The sequence below is a fragment of the Barbus barbus genome, assembly GCF_936440315.1.
Source record: "Barbus barbus genome assembly, chromosome: 9".
In the NCBI taxonomy this organism is placed as follows: Eukaryota; Metazoa; Chordata; class Actinopteri; order Cypriniformes; family Cyprinidae; genus Barbus; species Barbus barbus.
In genome coordinates, this window is record NC_136737.1 from 21,297,733 (window position 1) to 21,314,012 (window position 16,280).

The 16,280-nt window shown below is 37.4% G+C and overlaps 3 protein-coding genes and 1 pseudogene across 4 annotated transcripts; 2 read left to right on the top strand and 2 right to left on the bottom strand.

Moving 5' to 3' along the window:
- Positions 1-52: 52 nt before the first annotated feature.
- LOC306875522 (galactose-specific lectin nattectin-like) lies at positions 53-1,274 on the bottom strand. Its single transcript, XM_079426154.1, has 5 exons — positions 1,216-1,274; positions 931-1,031; positions 652-774; positions 398-506; positions 53-258 (listed from the first exon to the last, which is right to left on the bottom strand). The coding sequence occupies exons 1-5, from the start codon at positions 1,271-1,273 to the stop codon at positions 191-193; spliced, it is 459 nt and encodes a 152-aa protein (XP_079282280.1). The 5' UTR covers position 1,274; the 3' UTR covers positions 53-190.
- Positions 1,275-3,710: 2,436 nt separating this feature from the next.
- Positions 3,711-4,934, bottom strand: LOC306875447 (galactose-specific lectin nattectin-like). Its single transcript, XM_079426005.1, has 5 exons — positions 4,876-4,934; positions 4,591-4,691; positions 4,310-4,432; positions 4,056-4,164; positions 3,711-3,916 (listed from the first exon to the last, which is right to left on the bottom strand). Exons 1-5 carry the CDS (start codon positions 4,931-4,933, stop codon positions 3,849-3,851), a joined length of 459 nt encoding a protein of 152 aa, XP_079282131.1. The 5' UTR covers position 4,934; the 3' UTR covers positions 3,711-3,848.
- Positions 4,935-8,568: 3,634 nt separating this feature from the next.
- LOC306875267 (transmembrane protein 186-like) lies at positions 8,569-9,143 on the top strand (annotated as a pseudogene). The gene has a single exon. The product of its transcript is annotated as a transmembrane protein 186-like (transcript).
- An 874-nt stretch (positions 9,144-10,017) lies between these two features.
- Positions 10,018-16,037, top strand: LOC306874715 (uncharacterized protein). The gene is made up of 7 exons (XM_079424927.1): positions 10,018-10,150; positions 11,356-11,402; positions 11,506-11,694; positions 11,792-11,897; positions 12,098-12,573; positions 14,314-14,525; positions 14,789-16,037. Exons 3-7 carry the CDS (start codon positions 11,511-11,513, stop codon positions 15,506-15,508), a joined length of 1,698 nt encoding a protein of 565 aa, XP_079281053.1. The 5' UTR covers positions 10,018-10,150; positions 11,356-11,402; positions 11,506-11,510; the 3' UTR covers positions 15,509-16,037.
- The last annotated feature ends 243 nt before the right edge of the window (positions 16,038-16,280 follow it).

Genomic DNA, 16,280 nt, shown 5'->3' on the forward strand with positions numbered 1-16,280 from the left:
TACAAGCCATATTTTCATATTACACATGATTAAACACCACAACACAAAGTTTGCTTTAATGCTTTTATTGATTTGAGGAGCATTTCGTTATTGAGAAGAGATTAAGGTTGAGAACATTTTGTACAGATAAGTTCAGATACTTAAACATAGTACGATCACAGTAACTGGAGCAGAATGACTGCGTAAGATCTCACGGGTCTTTAGCACAAACATAGCCCATTGAGAATGAACAGCTGACATCATTCCAGCAACGGTCAGCTGTAGGGTGGAAAAATTAAATCAGTTATTCTGATCATTACAGTGGTGTTAGAAAATGAGCCAATTTGTTAGTGAAATTTTAGGATAAATATTTGGAAGTAAAAAAAAAAAAAAAGAAAAAAAACCACTGCATTCTTACAGGTCCAGCTGATCTCTGCACAGTTCTCAACATTAGCATTGTTAGGTTCATCAGAGCACCAGTTGTTGTAGTTATATGGAGTTCCATCACTCCACAACCACGCTCCTTCCTAAAGAGCAAAGACGGCGATTAAAAGAGTGCTCTTCTGTACTCAGACTCCATAAAGAACATCACTTAGTTTGGCTTTGAAGATAAACCATCTTCATTAGAAACATTTCTGTCTCAAATCTTTGGGCCATGCAACTTAAACTTACTTGTACACCATCATGAACACCAAGCCAGCATCGTTTAGAAGGCAGCAACAGACGCATCAGAAAACGGTTTTCTAGTTTACTGTGCACAGATGCAAGATTTGCATGCTGATGTATACAGTCGCTCTAAAGAGAAAAAAAAAACTTTAGCAAAATAATATTTAGTCATTTTCAAACAAAATCTGCTCTGATGGATTAGTTGCACAGTATGGTTTTCTAAAAAGAAAAAGGAAGTTTTACTTTAAAAATAATAAAGTTGCCTTGTTGTAACTAACACTTTACCTCTGCTTCGATCCAGGTAGCTGGCTGCGAGAAGAACTTGTAGCATCGGACTCCAAAATATGTCCATCCACGGTTGCATATCGCACCTATATCAACTGGATCTAGTAGGCCTACATATGTTAGTCTTGTAATATTCATATTACTAATTGTATTATGCAAATACTAGTCAATAAAATACTGTATATTTCTCACTATCCCGCTCCATTAAACTACAAAAATGCAAAAGGTTTGGCAGAACAAGCTTTTAAAGTGGAACAGAGAGGGTTTATACAAATAAATGTTTACCGTCTGCATTTCCCATGGAGAACACAATGAAAAGCAGTAGAATTCTCAGCATTGCCATGAACTTGAAAATTAATAAACAGCAAAAGTGAGTTGTCTGCACTCATATATGGAACATGTTGTATTCGCAATGTATTTTAAAGACAAAGTTGTTCAGTAAGTCTCTGTGCCAAAAACTCACCTTGGTTTTCAGACCGTTGTCTTCCGAATCTCAGAGGAAGATTTTGTGGAGTTGCAGAAATAGCTCTGCTTTTATGCTTTATTTGATATCAAGCGTGTATAAGTCCTTTGACCTAGTTTTCATTAGTTGCCCCGATTATGTCATTCAGTTCACCTGTGTTCAATTTATCACGTCATTAGTCCCTCGTTTGTTTTAGTATTTAGGGACCAAGCCCAAAGGGCTGTAGCCCCTATTGTATCTGTATGTTTTATTATTAGGGGCCAAGCCCGAAGGGCTATAGCCCCTATTGTAATTGTATGATTTTTTTAGGGGCCAAGCCCGAAGGGCTATAGCCCCTATTGTAATTGTATGATTTTTTTATTTTCTTCCAATGGGAGTCTATGGCAGCCCTATGAACGGAACATAGGAAAATGATGAAATTTGGCACACTTGTAGTGATGGCCATGAATAGTGATCTGACCAACTTTGGGATCTCTAGAACCAACTCTATAGCGCCACCACCAGTTCAAAAATTCAACATTGAAATGATAATAACTCCTGTAGAAAAATAAAACTTAGTACACCTTATTACTCTCTTCATGCTCATCACATTCAATAGCTTACAGTAAGACTCCACCCATTACAGTAGCGGCCATTTTGAAAAGTACAGTATTCTGTCTTTTTGCTACTACTCCTTGAAAATTGATTAAATTCTTCCCAAAATTGACTCAGATGATCTTTTGACTGAGCCGCACAGAAATAACTGAACAGATTTTTTTTATTCATCTTTGTTCAAAAGTTATGATTTTGTGAACTTAACAAAGTTGACCCAAAATTGGTTCAGAGCCTGTATCTCGGCCAAACTTGGATCAATCGAAACGAAACTTGGTACGCTTCATTAGCACTATGATCTGAGGGGCCACACCAAAGTTGGGGACAGCGCCACCTATGGGTCGTGAGATACCAAAAATTCACATTTTCGCTTATAACTTTTGAACAGTAATTCAGAAAATTATGATGGTGGTGTCTATGGATTCATTGGGTCATGTCGAATCACAGGATGTCGAATTTTGCCAGGATTGGCTGAACCACGTTTGTTTACACTGTCATAAATAAAATATACTAAAATTGTATTTTAGCCCTTTACTGGGGCAGTAACCTCAAAGGTGCACCTGTACCCCTAAAAGGGAGCATATTAGTACCATACAAGTATGCATGCTTTAAGGGTAGATAAGTTACAAAGGTGCGCCTTTAAGGAACCTCATGAAAAATAAACATGGTGTTACATAACTATAATGAATTATTTTTATTATTATTATTATCACCATGGTAAATTTGTGGTTACTGCAGTTTTACTACAAATACTGTGGTAAACTGTGGTTATTGTAATAAATCCATGGTTAATTTTTGTAAAAGGTTGTCGGGCTGCTGTAGCCTACTCCTAAAAGTGAAACTTTAGCATATTTTTTTTCTGACAGATTTCTTAGCAGCAATTACAGAACCTAACAGAATCCATTTGAACTTTTAACAACCAGTTTAAATAAATTTACTTGCACAAACCAGCCTATTTAAAATAAATATTACATAAACCAGGTTTAGGGTTAGTGAGATTTTTGTAATATTTTTAAATAAGTCTCGTGCTCACCAAGGCTGCACTTATTTGAACAAAAATACAGTAAAAACAGCAATATTGTGAAATATAACCATTAAAATAACAATTTTCTATTTTAATATATTTTAAAATGTAATTTAAAATGCATTGTGATCAAAGATGAATTTTCAGCATCATTACTGTAGTCTTCGCTGTCGCATGATCCTTCAGAAATCATTCTAATTAGGGGCCAAGCCCAAAGGGCTGTAGCCCCTATTGTATCTGTATGTTTTATTATTATTATTATTTTTGGCCCATGGGGCTCTATGGCAGCCCTATGAAGGGAACATAAGAAAATGATTAAATTTGGCACAATTGTAGAGATGGACATGAAATATTTCTTCAAATGGCTTTAATGTAAAGACTATTGCCATTGTGGATAAAGGCTGATGATCAGTAGTTACAAATGAATAGACAAAGTAGATTTGTTGTTGTAACATTTAGTGCATTAAGGTATAAGTCAAACTCTTTTTACACTGCATTCTCAAGCTATGATAAATAAGGGAATATTTTAAATAGGTTTTGACATCAACCAAACTTTACCTATGCCGGAGAACTGCATTAGCTACAAATACCAATTTTCTTTTTGCATCTATAGCAAGACAAACTAACAAGCACATCACTTAATGCCATTCTACAAGCCATATTTTCATATTACACATGATTAAACACCACAACACAAAGTTTGCTTTAATGCTTTTATTGATTTGAGGAGCATTTCGTTATTGAGAAGAGATTAAGGTTGAGAACATTTTGTACAGATAAGTTCAGATACTTAAACATAGTACGATCACAGTAACTGGAGCAGAATGACTGCGTAAGATCTCACGGGTCTTTAGCACAAACATAGCCCATTGAGAATGAACAGCTGACATCATTCCAGCAACGGTCAGCTGTAGGGTGGAAAAATTAAATCAGTTATTCTGATCATTACAGTGGTGTTAGAAAATGAGCCAATTTGTTAGTGAAATTTTAGGATAAATATTTGGAAGTAAAAAAAAAAAAAAAGAAAAAAAACCACTGCATTCTTACAGGTCCAGCTGATCTCTGCACAGTTCTCAACATTAGCATTGTTAGGTTCATCAGAGCACCAGTTGTTGTAGTTATATGGAGTTCCATCACTCCACAACCACGCTCCTTCCTAAAGAGCAAAGACGGCGATTAAAAGAGTGCTCTTCTGTACTCAGACTCCATAAAGAACATCACTTAGTTTGGCTTTGAAGATAAACCATCTTCATTAGAAACATTTCTGTCTCAAATCTTTGGGCCATGCAACTTAAACTTACTTGTACACAATCATGAACACCAAGCCAGCATCGTTTAGAAGGCGGCAACAGACGCATCAGAAAACGGTTTTCTAGTTTACTGTGCACAGATGCAAGATTTGCATGCTGATGTATACAGTCGCTCTAAAGAGAAATTAAAAAAACTTTAGCAAAATAATATTTAGTCATTTTCAAACAAAATCTGCTCTGATGGATTAGTTGCACAGTATGGTTTTCTAAAAAGAAAAAGGAAGTTTTACTTTAAAAATAATAAAGTTGCCTTGTTGTAACTAACACTTTACCTCTGCTTCGATCCAGGTAGCTGGCTGCGAGAAGAACTTGTAGCATCGGACTCCAAAATATGTCCATCCACGGTTGCATATCGCACCTATATCAACTGGATCTAGTAGGCCTACATATGTTAGTCTTGTAATATTCATATTACTAATTGTATTATGCAAATACTAGTCAATAAAATACTGTATATTTCTCACTATCCCGCTCCATTAAACTACAAAAATGCAAAAGGTTTGGCAGAACAAGCTTTTAAAGTGGAACAGAGAGGGTTTATACAAATAAATGTTTACCGTCTGCATTTCCCATGGAGAACACAATGAAAAGCAGTAGAATTCTCAGCATTGCCATGAACTTGAAAATTAATAAACAGCAAAAGTGAGTTGTCTGCACTCATATATGGAACATGTTGTATTCGCAATGTATTTTAAAGACAAAGTTGTTCAGTAAGTCTCTGTGCCAAAAACTCACCTTGGTTTTCAGACCGTTGTCTTCCGAATCTCAGAGGAAGATTTTGTGGAGTTGCAGAAATAGCTCTGCTTTTATGCTTTATTTGATATCAAGCGTGTATAAGTCCTTTGACCTAGTTTTCATTAGTTGCCCCGATTATGTCATTCAGTTCACCTGTGTTCAATTTATCACGTCATTAGTCCCTCGTTTGTTTTAGTATTTAGGGACCAAGCCCAAAGGGCTGTAGCCCCTATTGTATCTGTATGTTTTATTATTAGGGGCCAAGCCCGAAGGGCTATAGCCCCTATTGTAATTGTATGATTTTTTTAGGGGCCAAGCCCGAAGGGCTATAGCCCCTATTGTAATTGTATGATTTTTTTATTTTCTTCCAATGGGAGTCTATGGCAGCCCTATGAACGGAACATAGGAAAATGATGAAATTTGGCACACTTGTAGTGATGGCCATGAATAGTGATCTGACCAACTTTGGGATCTCTAGAACCAACTCTATAGCGCCACCACCAGTTCAAAAATTCAACATTGAAATGATAATAACTCCTGTAGAAAAATAAAACTTAGTACACCTTATTACTCTCTTCATGCTCATCACATTCAATAGCTTACAGTAAGACTCCACCCATTACAGTAGCGGCCATTTTGAAAAGTACAGTATTCTGTCTTTTTGCTACTACTCCTTGAAAATTGATTAAATTCTTCCCAAAATTGACTCAGATGATCTTTTGACTGAGCCGCACAGAAATAACTGAACAGATTTTTTTTATTCATCTTTGTTCAAAAGTTATGATTTTGTGAACTTAACAAAGTTGACCCAAAATTGGTTCAGAGCCTGTATCTCGGCCAAACTTGGATCAATCGAAACGAAACTTGGTACGCTTCATTAGCACTATGATCTGAGGGGCCACACCAAAGTTGGGGACAGCGCCACCTATGGGTCGTGAGATACCAAAAATTCACATTTTCGCTTATAACTTTTGAACAGTAATTCAGAAAATTATGATGGTGGTGTCTATGGATTCATTGGGTCATGTCGAATCACAGGATGTCGAATTTTGCCAGGATTGGCTGAACCACGTGTCCGCCATTTTGAAATTTGTCATAAATTGCCATATCTTTTGAACCATTTAACATATCGGCACAAATATCGGTAGGGATCATCAACACCATGTTCCGGAGGGACCACAGAAGTTTGAAGACAGCACCACCTAGTGTCCAGAGATATGACTATTCTAACAAAAACACCTAACTTTTGAAAAAATTGTCCAAAATGTGTCGTTTTTATGTCGTTTCGTTCCCTGGGTTATGCCGATTCTGAAAATTGGTTCAGAGGCTGTATCTCAGCCAAGCTTTGATCAATAAAAACAAAACTTGGTACACTTCTTCAACTCCATGATCTGAGGGTCCATGCCAAATTTGGGAACAGCGCCACCTATGGGTCGTGAGATACCAAAAAAATCACATTTTCACTTATAACTTTTGAACAGTCAGTCAGAAAATTATAAGGATGTCAATTTTGCCAGGATTGGCTGAACCACGTGTCCGCCATTTTGAAATTTGTTGGCTTATACTAGTGATCTTAGCATTCTCCTAAGTTACAGGCTAAACAATTACCATTCTGTTTAAAGTGACTCTTCGGCTATCAAATTAACCATAAACTGCGTTACAATTAACTTTACTTTGTGTTATGCTGCTTAAAATGCTAAATAACTTTTCTGTCAGCTCATTCTAACACCTTAACCTTTCCTCGGCAGCCTCTCAAATGTGTAACAACCGAGTGGTGCACTCTGCAAAGCCGCTCCCTTTGAAGGTCAGGGGTTGCTTTGTTGTTGGTTTGAATCCCACATAGAACAACTTTATAAAAACTTGTGTAATGTTGTGCTGTTTTGATTAGTTTCTTATCCAGACCAGCATTGTACAAATATTTATTGCTCCTGGATTAGAAATGCATGTTTTTATCCATGTTGTCATCATTTTTATTTAAATTCCTGTTTGTTGTAAGTTCATTCTCACCAATAATTACAAAGTGGCAAAGTTTCACATTCGTTCAGTTTGTTCCATCTTTTTATTAGTATATTGTTGCTCTTCCCGCTCTGCACCACACTACAGCCCATTCGCAGGCTTGGCCCCGGAATCGCTGCTTGCAGCTATATTACCATTTGCTGCTCTGGAAACATTTCACATGCTTCATATTTGTAGTGTGGAAACCGTGATGCATTTTTCTGAATTAATTTTATACATAGTAACAATCATATGTAATGTAATGTAATAATGTGGCAATGGTTTCTTAAGAATCTACTTATGCTTCTGATGCTTTTGGGAAATGCAGCTCTATTTGAACAAACACTGAGCCATGCGTCATCAGCGAATGCTGTCTGTGATTGATTGGTTCTGTTTTTCAGTATTTGCATGTGTTCCAATGAACAGAATGAAAAGCTCCATCTAACACAATTAGACTAACACTTAGAAGCTTATTTCATGCACCGAATATCTTGATAAATAAAATTAGTGGTTAAAAATGCAAACAAAATCAGTATGGAAAGTATCAATACTTTAGGATCAATCTGCCCATCCCTACTGGCAAAGCTGCATACATTTTTGATAGTAATACGTTTTATTTAATTATTTTGCTAACGCTGGTGTATTTTATTTCGTTATCGAATATGTAGATGCCTGAAACACTTTAGCAAAATATCCTCAATCTGAGTTCACTGTCAAGGATTGTCCTTGACAGCCAGTAACGTTAAATTACTCTAATTATGCCCACAGGGTAAACGTGGTAAATGTATTTTTGTATGCAAGTGTGCTATATTATGTAGTCAATTTTAAGTGTATATAACTATCGTTACTAGTGATAAGAGAAACGCTAAATGTCGAAGCGGTCAAAATACCACATGCTATTGTACCTGCATGGCTTGTTTTGTTTTTGTTTGTTTGTTTTATGGAGAGCTTGTAAATAGAGGCCAGTGAGACACTATTAACTACTACTTTAGGTTTATGTTAAGCCAGGATTAGGCAATAGTTTAATTAGAACATTTAAGTAGATTTTATAAGCATGCCTTAGGGAGGAAAAAACTATACTGGGGTGCATCTTGATACAAAACAAAGGCACTGACGTATTTTAAGATCAATCAGTGCAAGTTTCTTTTAGTTGAAGCAGCTCAGACTTACATTTTAGTCTGGGACTAGGCCTGAGCCTTGTTTGTGAAACCGGGTTGTCTCGTTACAAATGGATGAAACTGATCTGAGATCAGGAAAAAAAACAGATACTGGTTCAATGGTTTGCCGCTGGAGACGATCTCAATGAACTCGCATGATTCACAGGTTCACAAAAATCGGCCCTCAACGGCAAACCATTGAAATTTCGAAAAATTTTGACATGACATATAGCCTCGTTTACAGAAATCACCTGACTTCACTTTGATACGCGCTCTGAACCACTGTTTCGAAACAAATGATTCGCAAAAGTTTCAAAGCTTCACGAAGCAGTGCTTCGGAAGCGCCCATCTCTAATTGTTACCATGGTTACTGTCTCCTCAGATGATGTCAGCACGATTAACCCGCATTTCCCGTCTTCCTCTCTATGGGTGCCTGGCGCATGTGGGTCGGCGGATGCCAATTACAGTCGCACACACTGTTCTGACCTTGCATCAAGGAAATACAGTCCAATCTACACTTTTCTGGCTATCAAAGGCCTGCGGGCTCTTTCGAGACTCAGACGGGCATCACTGCTGCCCGCGGTGTATTTCCTCTACCTGCAGTAATGCTGCTGAGTTACTCCACAGGCATCGCCGTGTTCGCCAGCCTCATGCTGTACTCCATAAGCCACTAGGTCAGACGAGTGGTTGGCATGATGTATCTGGATTCAACACAGACCGTCTTAAAGGTGTCTCACCTGACCTTTTGGGGGCACAGACGGGACATATACGTGCCTGTGTCAGATGTCAAGACCCTGGGAGATTCAGGGGATACTAAAGGAGAGCCGATCCTGCGTTTAAAGTGCTACAGCTGTCCTGATACAATGTACTTCTCCACCAGACTGGGACGAGTGGTGGACAGAAATGCTTTTGAGAAAGAATTTGGGAGTTTGTCATGAATTTACTTTCGCTTGTTTGTTTGTTTTTTTCATGTCATGCACCGATAGATATTGTTTTGTAATTTAAGTGACAAATAAAAATGTTTTTATTTCACATAATTCATAGAAAATGTTAATAGAGTGGTTCAGAGATTATTTATTTTGATGTGTTTTTGTACGCCAACCCAGAAGTTAGCATCACCCTGGTTCTCCCCCCCCCCCCACACACACACACAAAACTAGTATTATTGGATTGCTGCAGAAAATAAGGTCTGTGGCCGATAAAAGCTATCGGTTTCTTGTGATCTGTATCTAACCTGATGATCTCAAAGTATGATCTTCACAAATGAACACGGTTGCACCACCATTAACCTTATACAAATATAGCAAATATTCAACTTGAAATGTTGTATTTTTTGCAGTTTTACACAATGGGGCTGTGAAAGTGGACAAGTGAATAAATAAGTGTACTTGTTTGGCATTTAATGTCCCAGACAACAGCTGCCTTCTTCAAGACACATAAATCCTTTAAAAATTAAATGAGGCATTACTGGTGTATTTTATGTCATGGAATAAAATGTTATACCACAGACCATGTGACACACAGACCTTTAGCCTTTATAGCTTTTAAGTCAGAAAGAGCTTTATTGCCAAGTATGTTTGTTTTAGTGTCACAAGCTTCCAGTACACAGAGACAACAACACACGGATAATAAAAATAAGATGTGAATGAAATACACATACACGCAAAGAAATTGTATGTACAGGTGTGCTAATGATAAAATAGAATAAATAAAGTAGGGATGCACTAGGTTGATAAAAACCCAGTCAGACTTGACTCTGCTTGTGTATATAGGCGTAATTCATCCTCCAGGACAGCAGGTGGCGCGAGCGACATACTCAGTTGCTAAGCAACCCACAGAAAAACCACTGAACGCTTCTCTCAAGAATGACACACGACCCAAACTACACAGCCTGGAGGTGAAATTAAAACTGGCGTTGTGTCTTTTGGAGCTTTAATACTTCAAGGTAAGGTGACACTCATTTAAATCTGAACTAACACGCAGATTTCGACCATTGTCGTACAGCGCGTTACTGTGGCCAGTTTTGCGATCGATGCTAATGAAAGCGAGGAGGAGGTTTCTCATGTTAGTGATTTAGCAAGCTCTTTGTCAAGCTGGGCAGGCGAGTTTGGCGTTTCTTACAGCACTCCTTCCCTCCGAAAGATGGATATTCTTTGCTCAAAATAACAAATCAGTATGCTGTTTATACTGTTTGGGAATATTGAACTCCCTTGGTAAAACATGTATTCAAGCAGCTAAATATAGATGTGTTTAAAAGTCCTTCTCTTCAGATTGTGTTATTATAAGACCAGTTTTAATTGCTTTATTTTGTGGTGTAACTAAACCAACTTCCCTTTCAGACTACCTGCCTACATGCTCTTGTAAGAGAGCTAAATAGCTTGAGAGAAGGATTTGTTATTTGTGGTAAGGTTACAGGTAACTTCGGTTATATGCGCTGCTCCTGCTAGAGCCCTTCGTTAAATCTGATACTGGCTGTTCTGGATGTGACGGGTGTGTTCTGCGAGGTGTTTACATTAACCACCGCATTACTTTTCCTTAGATTCATGCATTTCAATGGACTGGTGAGTCTTTTAAGCAAGCTTGGATGAAGATCACCACCTAGGACACTCACCTCTGGTCCAAAACAATATAGGGATGATTAGTTTTTCTCATGATTAGTCTATATGCATTTTGTGTGCCTTGGTGTGGTACTAAGACTGTTGGATTTGTGGGCCTTTACAGTGTTGTCTTTCAGGGCGTCAAGTAAAAGCAATCTGAGAGATTAATTCATTTAAAAGATTTTGTCCCAGTTGAATTTGCCAGAAAACCAAGAGAGAAAGACTAAAACGGGAAGCAACAAAATAAGGACAATGTCTGCATTATACTAGACCAGTTGTCAGAGGTTGTCTGGCTGGGCAAGCGTATAATATTTTCATGCTTTTATCTGCTGCAGTTTGCATTTTAACAAATCCGTTGCTCTGTTTATCAATGAATGACTTTGCTTGTCTCATTTGTTGAACATTTCAGTAAGTTGTATGGCCCAGTGTTTGTGGTGTACACTATGGATTGATTCACTTTAGCTTCACTTAGACCTAATATCTGGATCTCCTTGCAGAAATTTCATTTAAAATTACGTGTTTATTTATTTTTTTTATTTTTATTTTTTTCCAGAATTGAAATTGGACATTTTGAGATACTCTTGGACACAATCTCCACTAGTAAGTATTACATCTAAGAGTCACAATTGATTCTATGTATCTGTCTTTATATGATATTTTTATAAAAATATGTTGTTTATCCACATTTGTGTTTTGCTTGCAGAAATCATGTACCACATTGTCAGTTTTGATGACACTGAAGAAGTGGATGTTGTGCCTGCAATCTGGGTGAAGAGTGGTGTGTGTTTATGGCCTCCATACAAGAGTGAAAGAGTTCAGAGGGCAGCCAAGTGTTTGGAGCAACCCCAGGAGTCTTGGTCTACATATAAAGTAGAAATTATTTATACTGCAAGTATGTATAAATCCTTTCTGTACACATTATGTTTAGGTTAAATGGTAAACAGCTTTTTGGATTGTTCAGATTTTTTTTTTAATTCTGTCTTTCATAGATAATTATAGTGACGCATGCCAGAAGCTACCTCTTGCAGAACAGCAGACCGATCTCCAATCAGAGGCTGTGTCTGACTCCCTGATGCCACCAAAATGCAAAATAAAGTAAGATTGTTTATATTTTTGTAATTCTTTAACACAGACTTGTCTAACATGTCCTTGTATCGATGTGCAGTTTAACAAATTAGCATGCCTATTTCTTTTTTAACTGCAAAAAGGGAATATTTCGCTAGTGTTTTCACATTAACATGCCACCCTCGCTTCATCAAATTTAGTAATCATTAAATTTCTCTCCTTCGCTAAAGACAAGACAAGTGCCTACTGGATGATTATGACACTGATGAGGAGGCTACCACACTCTTAAAAAACAATTTGCCACAAGACCCTCAAATACAGCCACTGTCCAAAAGGATTTGTTCAGCTTCTAATGAGCTACAACCAAGTCCTCTAGGACCAAGTCAAAATCACCCCTCTGTATGTCACCAAAAGTCCCCAGGTGTGACACAGATTGCGGAAACTTCAAGACCATCCTTGTTAGAGATAAGTCCTACCTCTGAGTGGCATGAAAATACTCCGCTGCCTCACCAGATTTTCCAGCAGCCGTGGCAAACAAGTAGTTCTGACAGAGCATCACAAGACATCACAGAACATAACAGTGAATTGACATGGCCACAGGACACAACTATACAGTCTCCGGAGCAGCCGGCACAGTCACCGTGGCATCATGAAACACCAAGACCCCAGAGAAAAAGCCTCTCAAGCTATGACCCATTCATAACCTGTAAGATTAATTTCTGTTTTCTAACATTTATTCACTGCTAGTGTTAAAGGGCTGGGTAAAAATATAAATTTCTCGATTTTAATCGATTCTCATTTTTACAAAACTCATTTTTTCTTAAATCCCAAGAATCGATTAGTCTAGCCTGTTTTCAGTTAATGAATGGAACACTGTAGTGCATCCCATCTAATAAATCATAATAAGCTTTGTGCTTTGTTACGTCTCAGATTACAAATTACGTCCATTTTTTTATTATAGTATTCAAGCAATAAATGTCATTTTGGTGCTGTTTAATGTGGAGTGACAGATTGCTGTAGCACCTCAGTTCAAGGAAGAGGCAGCACCAAGCAAACGTAAACTGATCATATCCTCCACATTAATACCAGTTTCACCACGAAATAAACATGAACAAACATCTGAAGGTGTGTTAAAAGAGAACAACTTACCGAAATCCGTATCCTGGCTCATGTAATCGCTCAATAAGTGTTTAAACCACGCAAAGACGACAATATAACAGCTTGTAACAATTTCACGTAACGTAATGCCACATCTACTTCTGAAGAAACATTTTCGGTGACCATGAACTCGTTAGTCAGAGAGGAGTCTAGAGAGGAGCATTTTATAAATATATATACGATATAACATTCATCATCATTTTTTACTGTTCTTCAGTCTTTAATGCATGTAGTATGAATAAATCCTTTAAGTTTTTATGAGAGCCACTATTTAAATGTTTATATTTTAAAAAACGGAGTGTCTATTTACACTAAGTGCAAATAGCCCGCCTTGTTGGCAGAAGCTAATTACACTAAGGCCCGGTTTCACAGAGAGGGTTTAGACTAAGCCAGGATTAGGCCATAGTTCAATTAGGACATTTAAGTCATTTTTATTAACATGCCTTAGAAAAAACATTAATGGTGTACATCTTGAGACAATACAAAAGCACTGATATGTTTTAAGATCAGTCAGTGCAAGTTTATTTCAGTTGAAACGGGTCAGAATTGCATTTTAGTCTGGGACTAGTCTTAAGCCTTGTCTGTGAACCCAGGGGTAAAATGCAAGCTATAGTCTTTTTGATGCAATCGGCTCGAGTTCGAATCCGCCTTTTGTCAAACTTTTTTTCTCCCTTTTCAAATCTCATATCACATCGGAAAGGCATTTATTTTCAATAAAAATGAAGGAAATATTCAAAAAGTAAAAAAAAAAAAGTATCAGGTAGGGTAGCTGTATGAAGGGCTTCGTTGTCCCAATAAGGTGGCATCCACTTAATATGATAATATACACTCAATACATTGTTATTGCTTACTGTTTTAAAATTTACTACAATACTGAGGCGCAGAAAATTAGCAGAAAAATTTAACATTGTAAATATAATCTATATTTAATTGCACTTAATGTAAATAGCATATCGCTAAACAATAGTTATTTTCACTTAGTGTAAATACAGTCCATTGCTATTTGCACTTAATAGCATTTTTCGCTTAGAAAATATGCTATTTTTGTAAATCTTATCTAATTGCCATTTACACTTAAATAAGCGGCAAATAGCCGCTGCCTTTTAAAAAATGAAAATCTGGCATGTACTGTGCCTGATATATCCAAGATAATCGATATCGATCGAATCGCAAGCTTGTGAATCAGAATCGAATCGTGAAATTTGTGTCAAAACCCAGCCCTAAGTGTCATGCTCATTTCATAGCACGGGTAGTGTGGTAAACTTAGCAATTCCTGTGTTTGTTTCAGCACTTCTCCATGACATATTAACTAAACAAGAAATTCTTATGGAGCAGCAGAGGAAGATTATGAGGATGGTGCAAGAGCTCAAAGCAAACAATGTTTCTGAGATCACAGAGGCTAACCATTTAAGTCCAAAACAATGTCCAATTGAAGATTTGAGGTCATTAACTTCCCTGGAAAGTGATCTTCGATCTTGTCCGGAAACAAGAGTAAAAGTGGTAGGTAACAGTGTCAGTTACTCGTAGTTGCCTACTGTTATCTTACAAGTCTTATTGTAGTTACTGTTATAAACAAATGGTGTGGGTTTTTAATCTAAAACAAAAACGGTTGAAGAAATCTATTTGAATAATTAGTCTAATTTAGTTAGTCTAATATCAGTATTATTCAGCACTACATTTATCTGATTCAGTATGTTCAAATCAGTGATCAACAAACTGCACAATGGGTGCTTGGCACTTTCAATGTCAATTCTATTAAACAGGAAACATACAGTGGGAGTGGAGAAGATGAGATGGCATACAAGGATGAAGAATCCTGTCCGATACGAATAGAAAATCAACGGGCACCAAAGATGGGCAAACCCTGTGGTCCTACGTGTGGAAAGAAATGTACAGAGAAGATCCCGCATGTTCGAAGAAAAGAAATATTTGACACCTATCAGGGCATGTCACACAGCGACAAATGGGCTTTTGTATTTCACTCAGTTACCCAATCACTGAAAACACGTCTCACGACGGGAGGTCCCAGCAGACGCAAAAAGACTTTTCAGTATCGTCTAAATAACAGCCTCGGGCAACCTCAAGATGTTTGCAAAACCTTCTACCTAACCACGCTGGGATACCACCCAAAAAACGACAGAGTGATTGTCAGCGTGACAGGCAACGCATCCAGTGCCGTTCCTCCTCCAGACCGCAGAGGGCGACACCCACCTGCCAATAAAATAGATCTGTCGCCAATTTACGAACACATTGAATCGTTCAATCCAACTATCAGTGACTGTAAATGTGAACACGCTCCAAGCAGACGATGTTTACCAAGCAATGTAACTGTCATGATGATGTATAAAGACTTTAAAGGCAAAAGTTCAACTGCGTGTTCATATGAAACCTATAGGAAAGCCATAAAAGACATGAATATAGGTTTCAGGAAATTGAGTGCAGAAGACTGCAAAGAGTGTCACATTAAGACTGAGCATCTCTAAAGCAAACGGTAGCAAATAAACGCTGTGAATAACCCCTTGAATAAGAGCTGTGTTTCACATCTGCTTCTACAAATGAATCTTTGTTTTATTGTATATAAGTAATGGCCATTGTCAAAGTCATTCATCTGTGTCTGTGTACTGCCACTGAAATAAGTCAAATAAATCAAATATGTCATGGGTAAAAAGGTAATTTGAGCTTAATATATGAATTACGAGAAAAAACGCATTACAATGTAATAAAATGTAAAGGAAACGGCACTAAGGTTTGCTTCATTTGAATCAGATACTGAAGCAGTCATTAGTAGTTTTCAGGCAAACGACGCTTCAGACGTCGTAGATCATGGGCTTTTGGCAAAACGAATCAAGCTCTAATAAGGTGCTTCAATGTGAATTGTGTTGTTTTTTTGATACAAGCTTCAGATCTACCGTGTTGAACGTAACATCACTAAAAAGAGCCACAGAAGTAAAACCCTTCTAATGAGAGTGTAAAAGTTATACATTTCTGTGCAATAAACATATTTGCTGTTTTGATTGGTTGGGTGGTAACAAAACAATAACCCCAAGAACAAAATGTAAAATGTCCAGGTTTTCAGTTTTTTATAAAGCCACACTCTGCGTACTTAACATTATTTACATGGTTTAGGGATAAGTTATAGAATTACTATAATTCCAGTTACTTTTATGTTGCAGATAAATATGGGAATATCTTAGTAAGACACTGAGTTAAAGACAAACACTCCCTACTCTCCTCTGGTTTCTGTGCTTTGGTAAA